Source organism: Mustela putorius, unplaced genomic scaffold, assembly GCF_011764305.1.
Source record: "Mustela putorius furo isolate JIRA1106 unplaced genomic scaffold, ASM1176430v1.1 tig00537350_pilon_pilon_pilon, whole genome shotgun sequence".
In the NCBI taxonomy this organism is placed as follows: Eukaryota; Metazoa; Chordata; class Mammalia; order Carnivora; family Mustelidae; genus Mustela; species Mustela putorius.
In genome coordinates this window covers 20889290-20913724 of record NW_025422471.1, presented here as the reverse complement: position 1 = coordinate 20913724, position 24435 = coordinate 20889290, and the positions used below count along the sequence as shown (strand labels likewise).

The 24435-nt window shown below is 34.3% G+C and overlaps 1 protein-coding gene across 4 annotated transcripts in view; it reads right to left on the bottom strand.

Moving 5' to 3' along the window:
* Nucleotides 1-24435, bottom strand: part of SSBP2 (single stranded DNA binding protein 2) — a 296195-nt gene that overhangs the window by 29251 nt on the left and 242509 nt on the right. For 2 of the 4 annotated variants that reach the window (XM_004759144.3, XM_004759146.3), the window contains 4 exons: nucleotides 21292-21358; nucleotides 20304-20374; nucleotides 14376-14467; nucleotides 7811-7859 (listed from right to left, as the gene is read on the bottom strand). In XM_004759144.3, the coding sequence (XP_004759201.1) occupies nucleotides 7811-7859; nucleotides 14376-14467; nucleotides 20304-20374; nucleotides 21292-21358 (279 nt within the window). The remainder of the gene's footprint in view (nucleotides 1-7810; nucleotides 7860-14375; nucleotides 14468-20303; nucleotides 20375-21291; nucleotides 21359-24435) is intronic. The other 2 variants (XM_004759145.3, XM_004759148.3) reach the window with 1 other exon arrangement.

Sequence of the window (24435 nt, the reverse complement as noted above, 5' to 3'; positions counted from 1 at the left end):
CCCAACTACCTCATTCTCCTAAGTCCTTGCTCCTTTTCTGGTTTTTAATTTCTCCCTCTTCATGATTCCTTTACACACAGTTAAAAACAAAACATTTAAAAATACTTAAAATTTTTACCTCATCTAGTCCAATTTCTTTCCATGTGTCCTGTCAAGCTCTTGGCTTATACTCACTATTTCTACTTCATATTCTTTGGTGCCCTCATTAAAAGAAAAAGAACATCTGGGCGGGCTTCTACCCCTAGTAGCACTTCACTGAACCTTTACTCTTGCAAGTTACCAGTAGCATCTGACAGCCTAGTGCGAGAGACATAAAATATAACAATATAGGTAGAAGTATGTGGGTATAGAAGATATTTGAGCTGGGTAGCTGACTTACAGAGAGTAAATGACCACTAGAAAGATAAAGAGAAGGATCAGCATTAGAGAGAGAGAGAGAAGGGAAGGAAGGAAGAGAGGGAGAAAGAAAGAAAAGAAAAATGAGAGTATATAGTTTATTAGAGAAATGGTATATAATCTCAGTGTGGTACTTATAGGAAATTGAAATAAATGATAAGCATATACGGTCAGACTGTGACTGAATTTATGCTGTAGGAAATAGGGAGTCACCAGTTTGAGAGACACATGTTCAAATTTATATTTTAGTAAGATAACTCTAGTTCATCATGGAATATGAATACAAGTTAGGAGTCTATTGCAAAAGGTCTAGGCAAGAGATTTCAGTGTTGTAGGCAGTGCTGATTAAGATAAGAAGGAGGAAGAAAATTTGAAAGACTTTTCACAAATGTACTTGGCAGGTCATGGTGACAAACTACGTGTGGTGGACAAGGGAAGGCAGAAGTTAAGGCAATTCCTAGCTTTCCAACTTGGTGAGTGGGTGAGTGATAGTGCTACTAATTTATATGTAAGGAATTCAGGAACAGGGGCAAGTCTAGGGAAATATCCAACACGTTGAATTTGAAGGCACTAGTAGACATTGATCAACAGATATTTAGAAATCTGCATCAAGAATTTAGTAGAGATTAGAGCTAGAGATAAAACTTCAACTGAATACATTTCCATTTTGTGCTGGGCGCCACACTTGATCTAGTATTTTATTAGATTGAGTAGAAGATTTAACATTCCAAAACAAAGCTCCCTGTCTACCCCCTAAACCTCCTTCTTCTCTTCTATTTTTAGCGGAGTTTGTGTTATTCCCATTCTTCCTGATACCTGGATTCAAAGACTTGAAATCACCTTCCACTTTTTCTTTCTCTTTATCCCCAAATCAAAGATCACCAAGTGTTTTTGATTCTATGTGTGAATGCATACTTGTCATTCCTTCGATCACCACTCTACCTCAGGTTCTGATAACATTTTATAAAACCTGTAACTATGATCCCCTAACGTCATTTCCCCATTACATCCATTTTATAGACTATCTTCCTAAAATATAGCTCTCTTCCACACCAATGATACAGTTTAGATTTTTCCCTCATGGCTCTCTTTTCCTCTTTTCTGCTTTGTCACCTTCTGCACCTTCCCAGACAATCTGTCCCCCTAGCCACTAACAGCCTAATTCTTTATTTTGTCCAAGCTTTTTTCCAGCTCTAGTGTCCAAATTCTCCCAATGTGATTAATCTCCTCCTGCCCCTCTCCAGACTCCATACAAAATATTAACGTGAACTGAAAGACGAAAACACAGATCTAGAGGAGTAAGATCAGAGAGCTAAACACAGATGAAGATGAGTAAGATCAGAGAGCTGAAAGATCAGAATCATAGAATTAAAAGAATTTTTTATTTGTCAGATGAGAAAATTCAGAGGCGTATGTACTGTCTGGTTAAGCTAGACAGGTAATTCAAGATCTGTGACAAATAATTCAAATATTTTGAAATATTCTGACAGTGGTGCCGTAGCAAGGGGAAGAGCAGAGTTGCTAGAGATTTTGACTTCTTTTTAAAAAATGATTAGTAGCATTCTTCAACTGTGAAGTTTAAAAACACTTAGAAGCTACAGAGAGGGCAACATCAAGAAACCCTCTATGCCAGTGTAAAGTTGAAAACATTCTACAATTTTCTAGGTTTTTTTTTTTTTTTTTTTAATGAGCAGAACCTATCTGGAATAAGATATTTGCATTTCCTTTGGGCTTAATCATTACAATAGATTGCAATTCTTTTTTTTTCTTTAAAGGAGTTTCTTCTTTCTTTTTCCTGTCACATTAGTTGATGAATACAATGTTATATTGGACATCTGTAGCTTTTGCTTATGTCCTTTTCTGCTAACAATTCCTTGAGTTTTCTTCGGTGAACCATACGTCTTATTTTCCCATGTGGTTTGGGTGGGGCTCAGGTGGGGGCCTGTGTGACCTGGCCAGGTTGAAAGAGCATTGTAACTAACCTCAGGTCATAATTCAGGAATGAGCATAGGACCCAAATTAAACAAATCTAGTTCAGTTAGTTATGTCCAATTTCTATGCTTAAGTGATAAAAGAGTTGTGAGTTCAGTTCAGTTACTAAACTGAGAGCTCTGAGGATATGCATCTGGGATTCCACACAGCCTTCTTGTCATGACAAAGAAAAAAGGTAAGTGATGGAGACTGGGTCCTGATGACATTATCTGGATCCTTGGAATCAAATGTGCCCCAAAGCAAATTTATATCCAGACTTTTCAGATACATGATCCAATTTGCATTCTCTCAATATGATCCTAGTCTGGTTGTTTTTCTGGATCTTTTAATCAAAAGCGTCCCCAGCCAAAGATAATTCAGATATTTTCAATAATAGTGCTTGCTACTTTTTTTTTTTTTTAAGATTTTATTTATTTATTTGACAGAGAGAGATCACAAGTAGGCAAAGAGGCAGGCAGAAAGAGGGGGGAAGTAGGCTCCCTGCTGAGCAGAGAGCCCTATTCGGGGCTTGATCCCAGGACCTGATATCATGACCTGAGCTGAAGGCAGAGGCTTTAACCCACTGAGCCACCCAGGCACCCCAACAGTACTTCCTACTTAATGATGAGAACGTGCTATATAGGTAAACCCAAGTGTCCAGTTCCTTTGAAAGATACAAAAAAGGAAAAAATCATTGGTGAATTTGTTTAAAAAAAAAAAAAAAAAAAAACTTCCAAAGAAGAATCTGAAGCCAATATTGTAATGTTCAGATCAACGGAACTTTAAAGTAAAAATCAGAATTTTATTCTAAATTAAAAATATTGTCCTTTAAAAATGTTTCTTCTATGTTCCATGTAAAATGGTGCCCAAAACTTTTGATTAAAATACTTTTTTTTTAAAGATTTTATTTATTTACCTGCCAGACAGAGATCACAAGTAGGCAGAGAGGCAGGCAGAGAGAGAAGGGGAAGCAGGCTCCCCGCTGAGCAGAGAACCCGATGCAGGGCTTGAACCCAGGACCCTGGGATCATGACCTGAGCTGAAGACAGAGGCTTTAAGCCACTGAGCCACCCAGGTGCCCCTTGATTAAAATACTCTTACATGACAAAACTGTGGACTGATATAAATGAAGCAAATAATAAATAAATATATTATACATAATGGTAGGCAGATTTTTTAACTTTCAGAAAAGTGGAAAGAAGCAAGTCTAGAATACACCCTGTTTTGGACTGAAATTGGAGCACTGGTGGGTAATCACGGTTTTAACCTATAGATAGATACAGAAAGATATAGAGGTGTATGGATATGTGCACGAACATACATCTAAATCCTAGTTATGTTGGTTGAGAGGTTCTAGAAGCCCTATCACTCTGATAGGTTCTAAGTATCACTCTCCACTAAAGGGAACCATGACTCCTTAAAGAAATGGCTATTTCAGGGCTAACATCGGGAAAATTCAGAACGAGTTACAAGTGCTCAAAGAATAATGCCGACATGTCAAAAAGACAAATGAGGGCCCCGGGTGCTCTGATGGGTAAGTATACTTTTGACTCAGATTATGATCCCAGGGTTCCTGGGATGGAGTCCTGCACTGGGCTCCCTGCTCAGCGGAGAGTTTCCTTTCCCTCTGCCCAACCCTCCCCGCTTGTGATCTTTCCCTCAAGCTCTCTTTCTCTCAAATAAATAAATACAAATATTTAAAATAAACAAACAAAGGACAAATGATTCAGCTTGAAGGGGTTCCTACTGGCTTAATCTGGAATGATCTTAGCATCAAAAACCTACTGAATGAAATAAGAGCTCACAAGTCCATCTGATATACCTGAATGAATGAATGAATGGAGAAGAAAGAAAAAGTCTCTGTTAAGTAGACAGTCAACTAATAAATGGGAGAAGGAAAACAGAATTAGAAATCAGCTATTTGGAAACCAATAGAGAAAAAAAAAAAGACCAGTTTGGTCAAGAATCATGAATGGATACCAAACGTAGCAGATAAAAGTATGAGGAAGAAGAGGATATTTACTGTAATTTCAAAGTATGTCTCCACAAGTCAATAATTACAAAAGGAAAAACAGCAATTTTACAGTAGAGAAATTTGACAAGTACCACTCTTCACTAAGGGATTAGAATTAACACTACAAGCAATGGGACAAATCACCATCACATGCTTCCTGAGATGGTGCACTGAGAAAATCACATTACTACTGTGGCATTCCTACTAAATGTATCACCTGAATGTATCACCTGAATCTAATCATGAAAAAATATCAGCCAGATTATGGCACATTCTGCAAAATAACTGCTTTGCATTCATTAAAACTACAAGGTTAAGACAGACAAAGAAAAGTTGAGGAACTGTCCTAGATTAAAGACCAAAAGACATGATGCATAAATGTAACAAGTGAACTGGGGTTTTCTTTTGTTACCAGGAACATTGCTGAGACAATTGGTGAAATTTGAGTGGGGTCTGCAGATTAGAAAATAGCATGATGTCAATGCTTATTTTCTAATTTTGATTTTTACTGTAGTTTTGAAAGATAATGTATTTGCTTTTAGGACACACATACTGACATATTTGGGGATGAAGGGTTATCATGTCAACAACTTAAATACAGCTCAAATGGTCCAGGAAAAAATATGTATATGCAGAGAATAGAAGTCATAAAGCAAATACAGTATAATTTTAACACTCAGGAATCTGGGTAAAGGGTGCATGGGAGTTCTTTGTACTAGTCTTGCAACTCTTCTATAAATCTGGAGTTACACTGATATAAACATTTAAAGGAAAAAAACAGTATACAAAACATATCTGGAAACAGCAAAAACAGAATAATCAACTACTTGAAAATGTGGGCCTCAAGAGCCAGAGACTTACTATATTGATAGAAAATAAAAAGTGTCTATAATTAAAAATACTGACAAGAAGTCTGAGGAATTTGGAAATCAAAACAGTACAGAGGAGTTGTCACTAGAATAAAATCAATGGTATTTAGAGGGGAAAATCCCTCTTTAATACTTTTTTGCTTTGTTTCATGTGTAAGCCCTATGTTTTTGGCAGAAAGTCATCAGTTTTTTATGATTCTTTTTCTTGTTCTCAAAATCAATCATTTTTTCAGAGGAATGCTTTGCTTTTCTGAACTCAGGATGATGACCCCCTTTCTCTTTCTGAAGAGAAAGCTGTAAGCCTTCCCCACTTTTTTTCCTTATTGACATTTCTTCGAGTGAGGGGGAGATGTATTCACATGGGACAGCTCTTAACACAAGGGATTGTTTTCAACTCTCTTACTTGACCACATGTGTGCTGGTCAAGTGTCCATTCACCATGACTGCTGGATGGCCGTTTCACACGCACACCTCCTACCCTAATTCCTACCGCTTTCTAGGGTCTAAAATAATTCAGAGCTGCTGACTTGTTAGAATACATTCTCCTATCCACACTGCTTGGCTCCATGAAATTCTGAAGAGGTGGAGGACATGAAAACTAAAAATTATCATAATGCAGAACTCACTCTTCATTCCTGCCTCTCCGCCATATTTTTACTTGGATAATATGCCCTCTTGGCACAAGGCACCTTTCTCACTTTCCTTCCTAAGTAGGTTTTGAGGGAGAGAGTCTCCAGCCACTTGTGTAAAAGGTGGTCCTGCTGGAGGCAGGCAGTGGCAGGTGGAAGTTGCACGTGGCCACCTGCAAGGGGCAGCAGAGGGAGCACGGACAGTGAGGAAGAAGAGTTCCTGCTTCTTAGGTGGAAAGGCTTACATAGTTAAGGAGCACTGTCTGTGCTTTTTAATCCAGTTTCAACAGATGTGCAGATAATAGAAAGTCTTTCCAGATTCTGGCAATAGGAAGATTGTCACAGTTTTCAGTGTTATAAAAAATCGTTTTCTTCCTGTATCTTTATGGGTATTTTATTTTAATTAAGGATTTTATTTATTCATGAGAGACACAAATTGAGAGAGAGAGAGAGAGAGGCAGAGAGAGAAGCAAGCTTCCTGCTGAGCAAGGAGCCTGACATGGACTCCATCCCAGGAGCCCTGGATGGCGACCTGAGCCAAAGGCAGATGCTTAACCAACTGAGCCACGCAGGCACCCCTTTATGGGTATTTTAATAGCAAGTTGAAAGAACTGTGTCCTGAGCTGCTAGCCAGATGCCATTTTAAAGTGAAATCTTGAATGAATTTGAAAGGCGTATAGCAAGAAGAAAATAGAAATGTGAACTCTTCAAAAGCATATAGACAAACTAAAGGAATTTTATAAGATAAAGATACATTATAACATAATCCAGCATAACAGTATTATAGGAAGACTCGTTGAGATTAAATTGTATACTGAAGACCCAAATGAAAGCAAGATCAACACTTCTGTCCACCCCAAATGATATTTCAATTAGCTATTGAAACCAAAGAGACAGGAAGACAAAATAATTTTTTTTCTCTAAAAATATGACAGCTGCTTACTTGATTGCCTTAGAAGAGCAATGAATTTAGGATGATTCTTTCTATACCACACTTCCTTCACCTTAAATTGTCTTGAAGTTTAAATTAACCTTGAACATTGAATCAGTTTCATGTTTATTTAGCTTTAAGTCCACTGCTAGTCAATGAAGTTACCTCTGTGCGTATTAGTAAAAGGCATCCCTGTTGGGAAGATATTCATAGACTTTACAAGTGGAGCACGAGCTGTACTGAATCCTTTGAGTGAGAAACCTTTGTGCAGTGCACGCACTACACAGAGTTACACAGCAGACCTCTCTCATGTACTAAAGAAACTCAAAGTTTCAAAGTCAAGAAGGGAAAACATCACCAGGATCATCTAATTAAAACCATATTAATTTTAACACCGAAAGCTTAGTTTCCAACTTGTGCATATATTTATGTGACATTATTAAGAGAGAAAAATATCTGTGAGTCAAACTGCTATCACAAAACATATTAGTAAAATTCACAGCACGTCAGATATGTAGATAGATGTATAAGAACTCCAATTTGGCTGACAGGCACTGGACAAATGTGTACTTGCTTCCTGGGATAGTAAGAGAGCAAACCTAGGTGTAACAATATAATAAATAAAATCATAATAACTCTGATAGAGATTGAGATTATCTGGTAACTTAGTGATTATTACATTTATTTTAAAAGATCAAATCATTTTATGACATATATATTACAATAAATAAAGGCTTCTGTAGTATACTTAAATCATATTTTATTTTTGGAAGTCTGTTAATCTACATAGAATACATGTTTATATTAGACTGTGAAGTAAAAAAAATTATATAATTTAAAAAATTAAACATATTTAAAAAATATATATGCAAAATATATTTTTGGAATGATTATTTTTTAAGAAACTTAATATAACCAATTGTAGGACTTTTGAAAGCCACAGATTTTGTTGCTAAATGCTACAACATGCAAAGAAAATTTTAAAAATACATATACTCACTGAATTGGCATTTGTTGGGTTTGGCCAAGGTCTACCACCACCTGGACCCCTACAAGATAATATGATAAATGAAATTTTAACTTATGCTTTGAACGTTCACAGTAAGCAATAACAAATCATAAAGTATAATTTACAATTCAGTTTTACCATGAGTTACAATTTAGTTACCATGCAGTTCTAATTCAATACTGAAATTACTCTCTGTATTTTCATAGCTTTTGAGTTCTTTTTTTCCAAAAGATTTATTTACTTTAGAGAGAGAGAGCGAGAGAGCATGAGAGTAGGAGAGGGGCAGAGGGAGATGGAGACAGAGAATCTCAGGCAGACTCCATGCTTAGTGCATAGCCAGATGTGTGGCTCCATGTGAGGACCATTAGATCATGACCTGAGCTGAAACCAAGAGTTGTGTGCTTAACTGACTGAGCCACCCAGATGTCTCAGCTTTTTTATTTCTTTTTTCTTTTCTTTAATTTTAAAAAGATTTTATTTATTTGACAGAGAGAGATCGCAAGTAGGCAGAGAGGCAGGCAGAGCGAGATGGGGGAGAAGCAGGCCCCCTGCTGAGCAGGGAGCTCAATGAGGGGCTCAATCCCAGGACCCTGAGATCATGACCTGAGCCGAAGGCAGAGGCTTAACCCACTGAGCCACCCAGGTACCCCCAAAATCACTAATTATGAAATAAAAATAAACTGTAATTCTATGACATAAATATAACTGCCACATATATATCATTCAAAATTAAAATGAAATCATTTTAAAAATACCAATATACATAAAATGATTGCTCTTATTAAACTACAAATAAATATATAGCAAAGGTGATTAAATTGGGTTCTTTAAAAAAAATCCCACATAGGCTATCACAGATTACTTTATATATTACTTTGTATATTATTTTATATCACTCTATCTTATAGTGCTACTGATAATTCAGTTACTTTTTTAAAAATTTTATTTTTTCAATTTTCCAAGGTTCATTGTTTATGCACCACACCCAGTGCGCCATGCAATGTGCGCCCTCTTCAATTTAGTTAATTTTTAAAAATGGAATTACATTTCTTGTTTTCATAATTACAGTTCAAGACAGTAGCCACAGTAAATCTAGGGAAAAATAGGAAGTAATCTATGCCAATGTATGTTAGTATATTACTTCATTTTAGGGTGATGGATACTGTTTTGTATTCTATAGCTTAAAAGGACATGAATATTTTAAAGCAAACTTAATGCCTAATTAAGTAAAAAAGGTCTCTTGTTCTCATGCTTTAGTATTAAGTATATCTAAGTAAATACTACTTAATAAAAAGTAGACTGCTGTCAGCAGGTCCTCTGTAATTAGGGTCACTCAAAATTCCCTTTTCCCTCTAATTGCATTGAAAGACAGAGGAAATTTTTAATTAAAAAAAAAAAAAAGTCCCTTGATTCTTATTTTAGGGACCTTAAACCTGAAATTCAATGTGTTAGATAGAAGCTATCCAACTTGGACTATTTAGAACTGTTTTTCATTTTGTTTTGGAATTTCCCAGGGGTATAAACAATGGGGAAATGCTTGAAAATTCTGTCCATGGGCTCTATCAGGGTGCCCAAATGCAACTTCCCCCAATTCTGTTTGAGGAATAAGGGATAAAATAAGATGCCAGAGAGGAGTTGGTCCAAGTACTGTGCATAGGGGAGAAGGTTAAGGGCATTTGTACTGTCTCTGGAAACGGGTGCCTTTTAAAATGATGATGATGATGATTTTCTATCACTTTAGAAAGATAATCGTACATACAGGATTCAATGTCTTAATGAATGGAAAGTGAGGTAAAACATAGGATATGTATTGATCTAGTAAAACACTTGATTTGTTTGATGTTAATCCACATTGTTGTTTTGATGTTAAATGAAATATAATAAAGAAATTGGTAAATATTTATCTTAAAGCAGCATAAAAATATACTATATCCAAATCATGGCAAAAATTTGTATATAATGATGTTATGTTGATAATGATCTCATAATTTTGACATATTACGCTTAAAACAGGACTATGTAAGATTAAATATAATAAAATATTTTACTTACCATTTAAAAATTATTTGTTAGACTAATATGCTAAATTGTTAAATAATTAAACATTTTACTTAAATAAATACCATTAAATTAAATGTTAAATGTTACATTTATTATCAGTAACAATACCTTTTATGCATTTCAATTATTTGATAAATAATAATCTAGTCTCAGCACACTATTTCATAATTATATTGCATTTAATATGATAGTAACTTCATATGACCTAAAAGGATTTAATATGATAATTCACATGGATAAGCTATATTTTCCCCAATTATGCCACTGTGTTTGAAAACATTTTAGGTTTCACAAATAGTGCTAAATAAAATGGGGCTATATGAGTGAGTATTCTTTTAGAGCAATTACTCAAGTTCAGGGGCACCTGGGTGGCTCGGGTGGTCAGGTGCGTGACTAGATTTCAGCTCTGGTCATGATCTCAGGGTAATGGGATAGAGCCCTCTGTTAGGCTCCACGCTCGGTAGGGAGTCTGCTTGAGATTCTCTCCCTTTACCCCTTCCCTTTCTCTCTCCCTCTCTCTCCCTTAAATAAATAATATATATTTTTTTCTTTAAAGGAACAACTACTTAAGTTCAGTAATTCTCAGTCCTTTTGAGGACTATCATTATTATCAAGAAAATAACTTACGAACTATGATTAAGGCATTATTTTGAATATAAGTTTTTATATAGGTATAGTTTGAAGTAGAATCAGGTTAGCCTCATTTAAAAATAGAGCAAAATATGGAGTTTAAAAGAAGTAGGTATTTTTTGGTAAGGGTATACAGATATGATGCAATCCAAGCGACTATGATTACTATAGAGAAAAATCCTCTTTTCTTCTATAATACAGTTGTTTGATTTCAAAATAATAACTATCTATAATACAGTTGTTTGATTTCAAAATAATAGCTACCTAAATTTTATCATTATATAGGATAACAAGAAGGTCTAGAGCCTTTGAAATCCTTTGTCCTCTTCATTTCTATAGAACACCAACATATAAAAAGTTGAATTAGGCATGCTGTAATGCTGAATCCTAAAGTCTTTGGAAATCTGTAAAAGTACAGTTAATTTATTGTTTTTGTTTTTTAAAGACTTATTTATCCAAGAGTGAGTGAGCTGGGGGAGGGGCAGAGAGAAAGGGGGAGAGAGAATCATCAAGTAGACACCCCACGGAGCACAGAGCCGGACATGGAGTTCTAACTCATGACCCTGAGAGATCATGACCTGACTTGAGCTAAAATCAAGAGTGAGTGGGATGCCTAACTGACTAAGCCATCCAGGCATCCCTAAACCCCTAAAAATGTAGTTAATTTAGAAATAGAGTTTCTTTGAAAAAATTATCTGTAATGCATTTGAAAAACATTTACATTCTGGCTATAGTCTATAAATTCTACTTTAGATTACTGAAATTGATATTAAGTTTTTATTTATAAAAATAGTAGTTAGACATTAAAAATATACTCTTAATTTGAGATACACTACGTATAACTTATCCTGAGTTTAGAGCACAGAAATATATAAATTATATCAACATTATCATTTTCTTTGGAGGTAACCAATTATTTTTTAAATAACATTATCAAAATTTTGTTCCAAATAGTTTCCTAGTTAGAATACAGAATTTAATTACTTTAGTGGGCACGGTTGGATGTTATTTTCATTGTCATTATACTTTCATGGCAAACAACAAAATGTGACCAGCTAAAGAAAACTCATCCAGAAATGGTTCTCTGGCAGGTCCCACCTGACCTTAGCACACAAATATCTTAGACTGTTAAAAACATAGCTTAAAGTAACACTGTCGGGTGCCTGGATGACTCAGTTTCATCTCAGGTCATGATCCCAGAGTCCTGGGATTGAGTCCCACAGGATCCCTGCTCGGCGAGGATTCTGCTTCTCCCTCTGACTCTCCCCCTTCTCATGCTCTCTCTCTCTTTCAAATAAATAAGTAAAATCTTAAAAAAAAAAAAAAAAAGTAACACTATCCTGATGCCTTTTTCTTTGATTTTTAAGTTACCCAACATGTAAAAAAGTAACATGAAGAAAGCCACAAATGCTAGTTTGAAATACTTATTTGGAAAAAAAAAAAAAAAAAAAAAGGAGTACTTACTTGCTATAACATAGTAAGATTTGTATCTTTATTTTAAAGATCTTTAGTATCTTTATTTTAGTATTTTTATTTTAAATCAGTATCTTTATTTTAAAGATACTAAATCATTAAGTAAATTTCAATAAATTTTACTCTATTGAGTACAATGGACATAATACGTTTTATTTTTTATATCTCTTTAAATTCACTTTTGCTTTGCTGGGGCCAATATCAACACAAGAATTACTCTCTTTGGTTGGATCGTCCATTGGATCAGAACTTCCTTGTTTGAAGGAAATATTTACAAATGTAAATATGGGAATATTTACATTTTCATTGTTCTTTAAGAATATCCTAATTTACAGAAAACCGAAAATTATACATAAGAACCCAAATAAAAGTCAAAGGTATCAAATAATGGAAATCTGAATCTGGAAGGCTTCAAGGTTCTTTAAAAGCCAGAAATTATATAAACAATACAATATTATGTAATAAGAAATATTTTAAAGCATCTGGGTATATTTAAATGAGAAACCCAAATCCAAGTATCAATAAAAATAATAATATTAAAAATTTGAGCCATATTTTTAGTCTCTATAAGTCTAGGGAATTTAATGTATCCATTAAATGTTAATGTTTATATGTTTAAGTATATGTAAGAAAAGAACTAGACAATTTTAAGCAGCTGAGTCTCTTAGCAGTCACATAAAAATAACTTCTTTCTCTATACCCATAAAAACAGGTTGATCTGAAGTTGACCATATGGCTAATTATAGTGAAGTGTAATATACAAAATGTCATTAGATACAATCTTAATATCTATTGATAAGTCTAGATTGATCATAATATCCAAATGTATACTGCATACATCTGCACATGGTATTCAAAATTATAGTCCCTAAAAGCTATTGCATTTTAAAATCAGAATCTCAGGTAGGTAAATTTTATATATATCTAAATCCTATTGGTGAGAGTTGCAGCTTTTGATGTAAGCATAAAATATCACTCCTTTTTGTAACAACCGTTAAAGGCTAAGCCTTTGAGGGATTTAAGAAGAGTCAGACTTCATGCCTACCCATTTTTACTTTAAAAGTGAAAAGACGTGATAGGAAAATTTGACCTACTTTTTCCCCCTTGTTCTGTTAGTTTTGATTCTGGCTGGTATCCACTTATTAACCTATTTTCTATTTTAGGCAAAATTGCTTTCCACGAAAATGGCTTCAGAAACTCACAGAAATCCCTATCTATATCAAAAGAGCTTATCTCATTATATCTTAAATGCCATTAAGTGATGGCAGAATTATCTAATTTGGTATGTAAGTAACCAAAACATGGACTAATGGAAAAATACATTCAAGGAAACTACCCACAACCCTATATGGAACAGTTTCATTATTTCTGGTAAGCTTTCTTTAGGCCACATCATGGAATTGATCCTTTAGTGAATTAATCGAAGTCATGAGCAAGCACCTGGTATATGTGGAACTTTGAGGGCAAGTTAGATAATGAAAAATAAATAAAAATCTCTTAACTGACAGTATTACTTTGGGTCTCTAGAAAAAACTATTGGCTTTGGGCTTGAAATATATTTTCAGTAAATAACAAACCAAAACAACCAAAAAACCGTTAGTTTAGTCCTCATCCAAGCACATCTTAATTTTCAAACAAAAATTCATCCAATCATATGAAAAGTTCTTTAATATAGAAGACACTACCAAAGAGAATTCTTGGTGGGTTATGAGTGATACCAACAAAGCCAAAGCAAGGACTCTATGTAGGATTTAAAAACTTTTAGGAATTACTGTGTATGATTAAAATGAAGTTAATATCAATTGTCTGCTTCTAGGGAGTTACATCATTGTCTTGGTACCAGCTTCTCTTTGTAGGATTTGTTTTTGTTTTTTTTTTAAAGATTTTATTTATTTGACAGAGAGATGCAGTGAGAGAGGGAACAGAACAGAGGGCGGGGGAGAGGGAGAAGCAGGCTTCCTGCCAGGCAGGGAGCCCAGTGCCGGGCTCAACCCCAGGACCCTGGGATCATGACCTGAGTTGAAGGCAGATGCTTAACCGCTGAGCCACCCAGGCGCCCCTCTCTTTGTACTTTTATATAGACTCTATGGAGCCTATGTGCTTAGTTATAAAATACTCATTTTTAGATAAACAAATGATACATGAAAATCTGGCTAAAAGTTGGCATTTGACATTTGAAAATGGAAAAAATTATAAGCTGCAGAGAAGGCAGAAAAACAATATGTTGTGAAAATGTAGCAAACTCTACAGCTCATGTTTAGTTTATGTTCTCTGGTTTCACTTTATACTACACTGAAATTGAGGTGCTTAAATTGTCTTACAAATTAGTGTGACTTCAGAAGACAGAAAATAGAATACTTTACTAAACAGGATAACATAGCATTTTGCTTACATGTTCATTCCAGGCATTCCAGGGCCACCTAAAGCATTCAGGGGGGGTCTCATTGCACCTCCATAGTTCTGTAATGATAACCAAGGGTCAGACTACCACAAAACAAAAAAACAAAACCAAAGAGGAGGGGGGAAAGAAAGGAGAGCAGGTTAATGATTTCCCTACATAACTCCTGATTGGATAAGGCCTGTGCAATTCATTCTCTGAAGGATCCACTCTTGTACTATTGCTTCTATCTTAATAATTACTTTGGTCTGTGTCTTTTAAAAACGACATGACTATGTAAGATCATTGGAGCATGTTAAACGATTAAGGTATAGTTGCAATTAGAATATTCACCATATCCTTATGAATTTCCCAATATCTGTACAACAGTGAACTTTTTCAAATAAAACATTTTATAAATCCAAAACTCTGTTTTTAAAGAATAGATGATTAGTCAGCATGTTGAAATTGCCAGACCCAGAACAATTACATAAAAGCTGAAGGAAAAAAACCCAACAGGTGAACCTAACATAGGAAAGCTGAATGTAAACTTCTGTTCACAAAATAATATATCCCATAGAGAGATGTACGAATATACAAACACACAACAATATATGAAAACTAAAATGCACTTAAAATATGTATACATGAATTATTTCATGCAACAGGCTTCTGTCAGCATCTCTTACATACATTCAAAGGAGAAAAACATTTTAATGTTTTAACATGCATATCATATTAGCTTACTTTAGTTTCCATTAGGGCCCAAAGATTGCTTTTTAACATTGTCATGTTAATATATTTTGACACTATCAACTGCTTTCATGCTTGGCTTTCTGACAGCACTATTCTGCCAACTTTTCTCACCTTTTTCCCCGTTTCCTTTGCTGGCTCCTTTTCTTTTGCTAACTCTTGAAATGTTGTTTTCCTCCAAGTTCTAACCACAGCATTCTTTTAAATAAGTTCATGTTTAAGGGTAATCTTATCTGCTACCATTAGTTCAGCAACTATTTAGGAATCCCAAATGTTTTCTATTTGGTCACAACATCTCTGCTAAGCTCCTGGATAACTCCCATGTTGAATGTCAATTGGATTGTTTCCATTGGGCCACTGCTTCATGCTCAACACATCTAAAAGTAAACTCAGTGTTCTCTTCTCACAACTGCGTTCTTCATGTTGCTTTCCTCAGTCAGTTCTTTGGCATCCCTTGCCAAACAACAACAGTCCAGGCTAAGAACCTCCAGGCGGTTACCAAAGTCTCTTGATTTGACCTATGAAATAGCTCTTGGAATAGTGCTTTCTTTCATATCACTATTCCTTGTAACTTACTAAGACTTATGTACCGTCTTCATTAGTCTCTCTGACTTGGCCTCTCCCGCTCCCCATCTATTCTTCATGCTGCCTCCAGAACAATGATTCAAAAAGTCAGTCCTGTTTATGTCACCTAAAAGCCATGATGCCCCATACGGCCTCACAAATAACCTAATCCTCAGCATGGCTCTATGATGGTATTCAGAGGTCAGCCCTAGCCTGTATTTCCTGTATACATTTCCTATAACCTTTACCTTCTTTCCCTACTCCCAGCTATGCCCTCCAGCTTAATGGATTTCTTGTGGTTCAGAAACCTGCAAGACACTTTTTCACTCATGGTAACTCATGGCGTGGCCTTCTGTGTAGTAGGTGCTACAGGAAATAGTCAATGAGTTTGTTAATTCTAGAGTGTAAGTCACAGTTTATAAATAAATTACTTAGTTACATGTTCTTCTCATTGTTTATTTACTTTTTCTTTAGGGAACTTTTACTTAAACATCCCAGTTGTATGTGCTATGGGATAAAATGGTTTCTATCCACAGCTGAGTCATTAGTTAGATTAGTTAGTTCCTTAACCTCTGGATGAAGCATGGTAGTGGTACCAGCAATGTTAGCAAGAAGTCTCTGAGAAGAAAATTAGCCATTGGAAACAAAATCTGGATGGTAAGGTATAATAGAAATGCTTCAAAAAAAAAGTCTCCTTCCATTTTTGGTCTTAGAAGATCTGTTTCATTTTATCAAGGAAAACATTAATTTTCTTTATAGCTCAGGACATAGAAAGACATTGGTTTGAACTTCTGTTGCCACAGCCCCATTTCCTCTGCCTCTCTTTCTATATGTGTGATCATGGGCCAATACTTCTCTTAATGATCAACTCAAACTTCATTTCCTTATCGGCAAAGTGATACCATGTCCTTTATAAGCTTGTTGGAGGATAAAATAAAATCATATAAAACACCTATCATAGTACTTGGTGCATTAAGAACATGATATCTGGTGATCAAAAGTTGTAGCTGCTAACTCTTTCTTGTCACCATTAATAAGGGACCAACTTAAATGAGTCCTCTTCTCATCAGCTTCCTTTGAGCCTTCAACCCTCACAGAATTACATGCTTATTTATGTACTGATTCCCTGACAGAGCATGCGTATTTCTTCTCTAGATTTTTTTTTTTTTACTGCATAATAGCTTTTCTTTATGTATTTGTGTCTCCTGCTGAACAGTAAGTACCTTGAAGGTAGAATTTGTTTTACTCCTCTTGGTACACCCAATGCTCTAGTATCACAGGAAATGAGTAAGGAATTATCCAATACATAATTTGATAGATTTACAAAATATTTTCATTTTGTGAATAATTTGAAGCAAAAGAAAACAGGAAGACAAGAAAGAATAACAACTGGCTTTCCGAGTGGTATCAACAAAGGCAGAATGGAAAAAGCTAATTTAGAATCACTGAATTTTAAAGCGGATGGCAGCTATACAATTCCATCTGGTTTAATCTCTTTCTCAATGCAATGTTCCTGACAAAATGACTGTTCAGATACTGCTTGGAAAGTTTATAAAGAGTTTTTCCATGATTGGGCAGTTTACTTTCTAGAAAGTTCTTCCCCTTACTGAGCTGAATTCTACCTATCTGAAATTTGAAAATAGAGAATCAGTTAATTCTAACATGAGAGCTTATCATATATTTTCATCTCACCATATCTCCACCCCAGGTATTTGATTTGGAAATCATAGTATGTTCCTATTTGTATATAACTCATTTATCCTTCAGATTTTTGGAAGAACTAAAACTAATTGGATAGTTTTGGTGAATTTTTCTGTTAATCATATGGAATCTGGCAAGCATAAGAACACAGGCAAGGTAAGTATATCCATACAAAAGCAAATAGAAAAATGTCTTCAAATATGGTATTAAGTAAGATATTTTTCTTGATTAAGTAGGTAATTGTGTATTACCACCAAAGTTAAATTTAAAACAGGTAAAGGGGTGAGAAAAATATGCCAAGATTTGGAGCAAACTTTTATTTCTTCATTCATGTAATAAGTATCAAGCACATGTTTACTATGATCTAAATGTGCATTTGCCTAAATCAACATTATCTAAGAATCACCAGAACATATATATATTTCTCTGTTCTTGGAATTCGGTTGTTCCAACAGATAATTATTTTTCTTCTCCATTAAACTGGTCTTAAGGTTAAAAAAATTATGGAAATAATATCTACAATAAAAAAGAGATGTGTTTTATGTTTGTATATAAAGCTGGAAACAATATTCCAGAGATGATTTCTATAATTCAACTAGAAAAAAGCAGATGCATTCTGTTTGGTTACATCTGTATGGTTATAATATCTATTATGAGAATTATTTTTTTTATTATCTTTCAAGAAACACAGATAACCTTTATACAAAATTCACAGTTTATAATGCATATGTTTCATATACAGGTGTTACAGGTAAATATTTCATAAGAAACCCTCATCCAAATTATTTTACCTCACGTTTTACTTATCTGCCATTCATATTAATATGATTCCTTTTTTATTTAAGTACATGGTATGTAGAGTTTCCTTTAATATTTGACATTTTCTATGCTGTGATTTAAAGAAGTTGTTGTAGGTAGTTCTGGCTTCTGAGGTAAATTCAAACCAAAACACCTTATTGCCCTCAAATTATGAAGAAACATATAGCAAGGGTACTAATCCAAATGGCAGAAATAAACTAATCTTTTGAGTTCAAAAATACAAAGAAAGAACTTACATGATAAACTTCAGTATTAAAACTCATCAATAAGAGATTATGCACCAGAAACACGTTTTCGTACTTTCTATTGTAATTTACTTATAACACAAAACACATAAACATACAGCTAAATATTTATAAAACATAAAGACCAGTATGCTTTCCATCTATGAATTTTCAAATGAGTTCTAAGTGTTCATAAAGCTTAAATAGCCATTGGCATATCATTCAAACACCGTAAAACTGACTCTTAACTCAGACTAGTTTTTAAAAAGTATTGAAAATATTGGTTTGGGATGGCAAAAGCTTAGAGAGCAGCTAGCTTAAAAATCAATGAACTGAATGAATAATGATAACTAAATTATAGGCATCACATTTTTATGTATATTTTAATATGTATCTATTATGAAAATCTTTGGGAAAAAATCTTTCAAGTTATGTAGAGCCAAACTGGCTTAGTTTATTAATGACTAAAATATATATTCAGTCAATGAATATCTTATAGATCTTATAAGTTCTAATTGCTATCAATAACTTCTGAAGGTCGGTCACATAAGTCATCGACCCTAACATGAGTAGACATAGGGAAAAATAATTTAAATATCTAAATCAGAGTTTTATAAGATCTTAGAAAATATGTAAGAAATAAATGAGCCTAAATAAAAGAAATTATTTTTTTCATGACATGATGTCATGTCCATTAACATTTGGAGTTTTTTTTTCATGTAATATGGTATCTCTGAAAATTTGGGTTATAATGCCTTTCATGTTTTAATATAGTTATATATATAACTATACATATATTTTTTATTTAATATAGTTATATAAATATATGTTTTATTTAATAAGATATATATGTGTGTATATATATATATATATTTTATGTTGGTTAGAAACACCTAGATCTAACTCACATTATCTCAGTATTAGATATTAATTCTCTGACTCCTTTGGGCACAGAACAAAATACTAATTTAATTTTTTAAAAGTAGATACATGAAACAAGTTCCTAAAACTGGACTTATATAGCTATTCTTGGAAAGCATAAAGAAAATAAGTTAATTCACTCTTTTAATCAACATTACGACACATTAATCTCTGAGCCATAAGATAGAAATTTAAAATTCTAGATTTGGGATTAGTTTCCTTGAAATATAACATGATAAAATTAATTTTTACCTCATTTAGTTTTCCCAAGAGAGACAAAAGAATGTTTTACCAAAAATAAACGATATTCTGTAATAGCATACGACATTGAAAAATGTCATGAACAGGTAGGATAGATTCAATCTCAGTGTGTACTTTTGGAAACTTTTAGAGAAGTAGGCTAACATCTGATATAGACTGATAGGATTATGCTTGTTCACTAAGACCCATTTAATGTTTATTTCTAAATAGCTATTGTTTTCATATTCTATGAAGAAATGGTTGTAGGTAAGAAACTATCAATGGCATTCTTTAAACGACTTATAGAAATATATTCTATGTTGTTTATTCTGTTCCATATCTTATATCAACCGTGTTTTATTTAACTTATTTAACTTTCATGCTTATCTTTTATAATAATTGCTATACATTTTTTTAGACTTCCTCAGCTTGGTTAACAAAACAGTAATTAATAGCTGTCTTTTTATAGTAATTCCTTTAATGTATTTCTACACAATATAATTTTTCAAATGTACTAAAGGCATATGTGATAGCACCTGTTAAAATATGGTTTGTTGTTACATCAGTTTGGACATGTCACAGATATTATGTCCTCAAGAGCCTAATAACTGTTATATCAAGCCTCTAATGCATATAATAAAAGCCAGCGAATGATATCATTTGTTTATGTATAAGATGAAGGCAAAAAACTCAGCATCTAGTTTTTGTGTTGATTATTTACCTGTGGTCCTAAGGGCACCATTCCTCTTGGAGGAGTCATTCTCTGCATTGGCCCACCCATATTTGGATGCCCTTAAAAAAAAAAAAAAGGTATGAAGATATTAGCAATGAGTGCTAAACCAGGAGGTGGTAGCCTCTTTTCTGCTTGGTGTTAAACCTTATTTACTAAGGGAACTGGGTCATGGACTTCATTTCATCTTGGCTTCCATGGCTACTTTTCTGTCTCTTATGACCACTTGCCCACATTCTCCATTCATTGAGACTGATTTTTTCTTCCTACTTGTGCTGAAATGTATCTCTCATACCATCTGTACCTTTTACCTCGGAATAGTGTAATAGAGCCGCACACATCTGTGGTACCTAAATAGCTCTGTTGGAAGGTCCTGATTATTGATTTTTGTTAAATTAATTAAGTCATTGGTTACTTAGCATCCTCTTTTCCTCCTGCTCATCTTTCAAATGTACTAACTATCTGAAAAAGGCATAAGAAATCCTAAAGGAAATAATCATTTTAATTCCCACCTGTTAGAAGTTATATAAAAGGTTTTAGCAGTTATTAGTTAAAACATGGATTTTTAGATACATAAGATACTTCGGTTTCCTATGTGATCACCATCATCATATCATGCATAATTAAGAGTTAGCTGAGGAGCGCCTCGATGGCTCAGTGTGTTAAGCGTCTGCCTTCAGCTCAGATCATGATGTCAGGATCCTGGGATGGAGCCTAGTGTCAGACTCCCTGCTTCTTGCTCTCCCTCTCCCAGCCTCCCACCTGTGTTCTCTCTCGCTCCCCCCACCTTAAAAAATAAATAAAAAAAATCTTAAAAAAAAAAAGAGTTAGCTGAATATATAACTCATTTGGCCATATTACCTATAAAAATGTAACTGGTATAATTATGGAAGATTAATACAAATAAAATTGTCCCTAAAAATTAAAGATTTATTTGAGTCTCTGCATATCAATTTCACTTTTAACTTAAAGTAGTCACCTTGTTGTCGAGTTGGGTCCATTCCACTTGGAAGTAATGGCTGACTTCCTGGGACACCTCCAAGTGCCTAGGATATTTAGTAAAACAAAACAAAAAAAATATTCTAAGTATTTACAAAATAAGTGCTTTAGCAATTCTCCTTTAAAATTCCTATAATTATAGAATACATATAGTATTTCACCAGATTTCTTATATTTCACATTAATTTATAAATTTTATAGCTCTACATACCTAGTGTAAGTTCTTAGTTCTAAAAAGATTCTACCTTGCTAAATTTTGTAAATAAGTACTTCCTAGAAACAAAAATCTAGGCAAAATTGTCCTCTTTCATCTGAGAAGTACAATGCCTTACCTTCAAATTAACTTACTATGGGTACTGAAATAACGAATTTTGCTTCTTGAATGTAATCTCTCTATTTTCTACAGATTATTTTACTCATTTGGCATTGTAATGGCAGCAGGACTAAAATGCCAAGGGGCCAATAAACTTTTTTTGTTGTTACATTTTCCCTAAGAAACCATTTAGAAAAATAATACTCTAGTTAAGTTCAGTTGATTTGGCTGAATGGAAAAAAAGAGAACCAGAAGTGAAAAAGGTGGAGTGATTAATAGACAGGGTTTATTTTATGAAGGCTGTGATACTAGATATGTCCTGAACCACAAGTTTCTAACAGTTATCGGAGCAGCACTTAGAGCTGGACCAAACATGTATCCAGTCACATGAACACATAATCCTGACAAGTGGCAAAAATTTCTGTAAGATTCACTAATTTAACTTAAAGCAGAATAAATCGTGTCTACCTAGTGAAAAATTTCAAACATTTCAAAAGAAATTTAGTAAGAAAAGTTTATATATCCAGATCAGAACTGTTTTCTTAATCATCATCACTTGGGATACAGTAGAGAACTGCCATTTCTCAAGCCATTTTTGTAATTCTTTAATTTTTTTCTTAAAACCACACTGAGTACATACACTAGTATATGATCCATTCCCTGCTTATCTTTCCAGGGTTATTTCTTGCTGCTGCCCCTAACATTCTAAACTAAACTTTCCTCAGGTTTTTTCAATTCATGAATTAAATCAATATCTAAATGCCAACCATTAAAAACAAAACAAAAGTAAACAAAAATAAACAATATCTCATGTTAAGGAACTCACAGATCTTTTTGTGCCCCTTGTTGACATATTTAAGATCTCAGTTTAGGGATCGGTTCCTAGCAAAATTCTTCCATATAAACCCAGTCTGGGATAAGTTCTCCCATTTGTTTTCAACTATGTATATATATATATATATGTTTTCCAGCTTACAAAAAATTCCACAAGCAGTACAAAGGATTCCCATAGACTCTGACACCAATTGCCCAACTGTCAACATTTTACCACATCTGCCCCTGAATCACCCCTTCTCCTTCTCTCTATATGCACTTGTTATCATCAATCTTTTTCAGAACCACCTGACAGCAAGCTGTAGACATTATGCCTCATCACTTCTGAGTACTGCAGAATACAGTTCTCTAAACAAGGATATTCCTGTACAAAACCATAACACAATGCTTCAAGACAGGAAACCCACACTGATACAACGCTACCATCCACTCCACAGACCTCAACCATATTTGCCATTTGTCTCCACCATGTTTCTTTTTACTTTCTATGGCCAGGATCTCACGGAACACATGTTGCATTTAGTTATTGTATTTCTTCACCCTTCTCCAAGCAGGAATTATTCCTTCGTCTCTCCCTGTCATGTCCTCAGCAGTTTTAGAATCTGGGTCTTCAATTCTAAAGGATGATCTTCTGATGCTTTTTCATGACCCCAACTCAGGTCCTATTTTCTTACAAAGATTCCTGAAGAAATGATGCTGTGCTCTTCTTGGTGAATTCCTTCAAAGGCACATGATGCTCACTCGTCCCATGACAGGGTATGTTAACCTTTTTCATCTGATTGTGTTGGTGTTCATCAGGTCTGTACACCATGGGATCATTACTTTTCCCCTCTGTAATTAACTACTTTTAGTATTAGAGTTATTCCAAGATTGTCAGTATCCCATTCCTCGTCAATCAATTATCTACCCACCAGCATCCACTGACAACTCCTAAGCACTAGGATAGTTGTAAAATGGAGATATTCCTTGTCTATCATTTTATGTGGTTTAGTTGGCATTCCACTGAAGGAACAACTTTTTGTCCACCTTTCCTTCCTATTTCAATCAATAGGTTGTAATCTATTATTATCATTTATTTTAGTATTCAAATATTCATGATTTGGCCAGCAGGAGGCTCTTCAAGTCCTTATGGACGTTCGACACATCTCCATCATATTTTGAGTATTTTCTTCCTTGGACAAAAGTTCCAAGTTCACCTCATATTTTTTTCTAGCCTGGCTCTGAAAACAGACTTTACTCCAAAGGGCCCAGAGCCCTGATTCCCTCTAGTGAAGGACACATTTAGACATCAAGATCTGAGCTCTCAGAGTGCTCATTTTAAATTGGTACACTGCTTTTTGGCCCTCTCAGTAGATGCTGCACTAAAAAAAAAAAATAAAATAAAATTATAATAATAAAAATCTGTGAATGTACACACATATACATCTATGACTAACTGTATATCTGTGTGTGTGTGAGGAGGGTACATACCCATGCCATAAATTCCTATTTCCCAGCACCAAGTCAACAGGTAAAATTCCAAAGTAAAACCTCAGGATTATTTTTAACCTCCTTCTTTTTTATGTTTGTAAATACTTTCTCCTACAGTGAGAAATCTGACTTCCATTGTCTTCAATATTTTTTACTTTTTTGCTCAGTGTATTTATTTGCTCAATATAACAGGTCTCCCAACCACAACCTTTTCTTTTTTCTGCCACCTCTGGATGACTCCTTCCTTCCTGAATATCTTAATAAGCTGGGGAAGTAAGGATTGTTTATGTGCTTTTATAGGATTTTATACCTCATTTTCATAGAACTTAAATACAATCATGGCTGTTTTCCTCTCTGCATCTCCAATAGACTGTAAACTCTGAAGGGGTATAGAACCTATCTTGCCTATTGGCTCAGAGAAATATTTATTGAAGACATAAAATAAATAAAATTTAGGCTGGGCAATTTTAGGAATCATCAGTGATAAAGTCCTAAGGAAGAAATTGA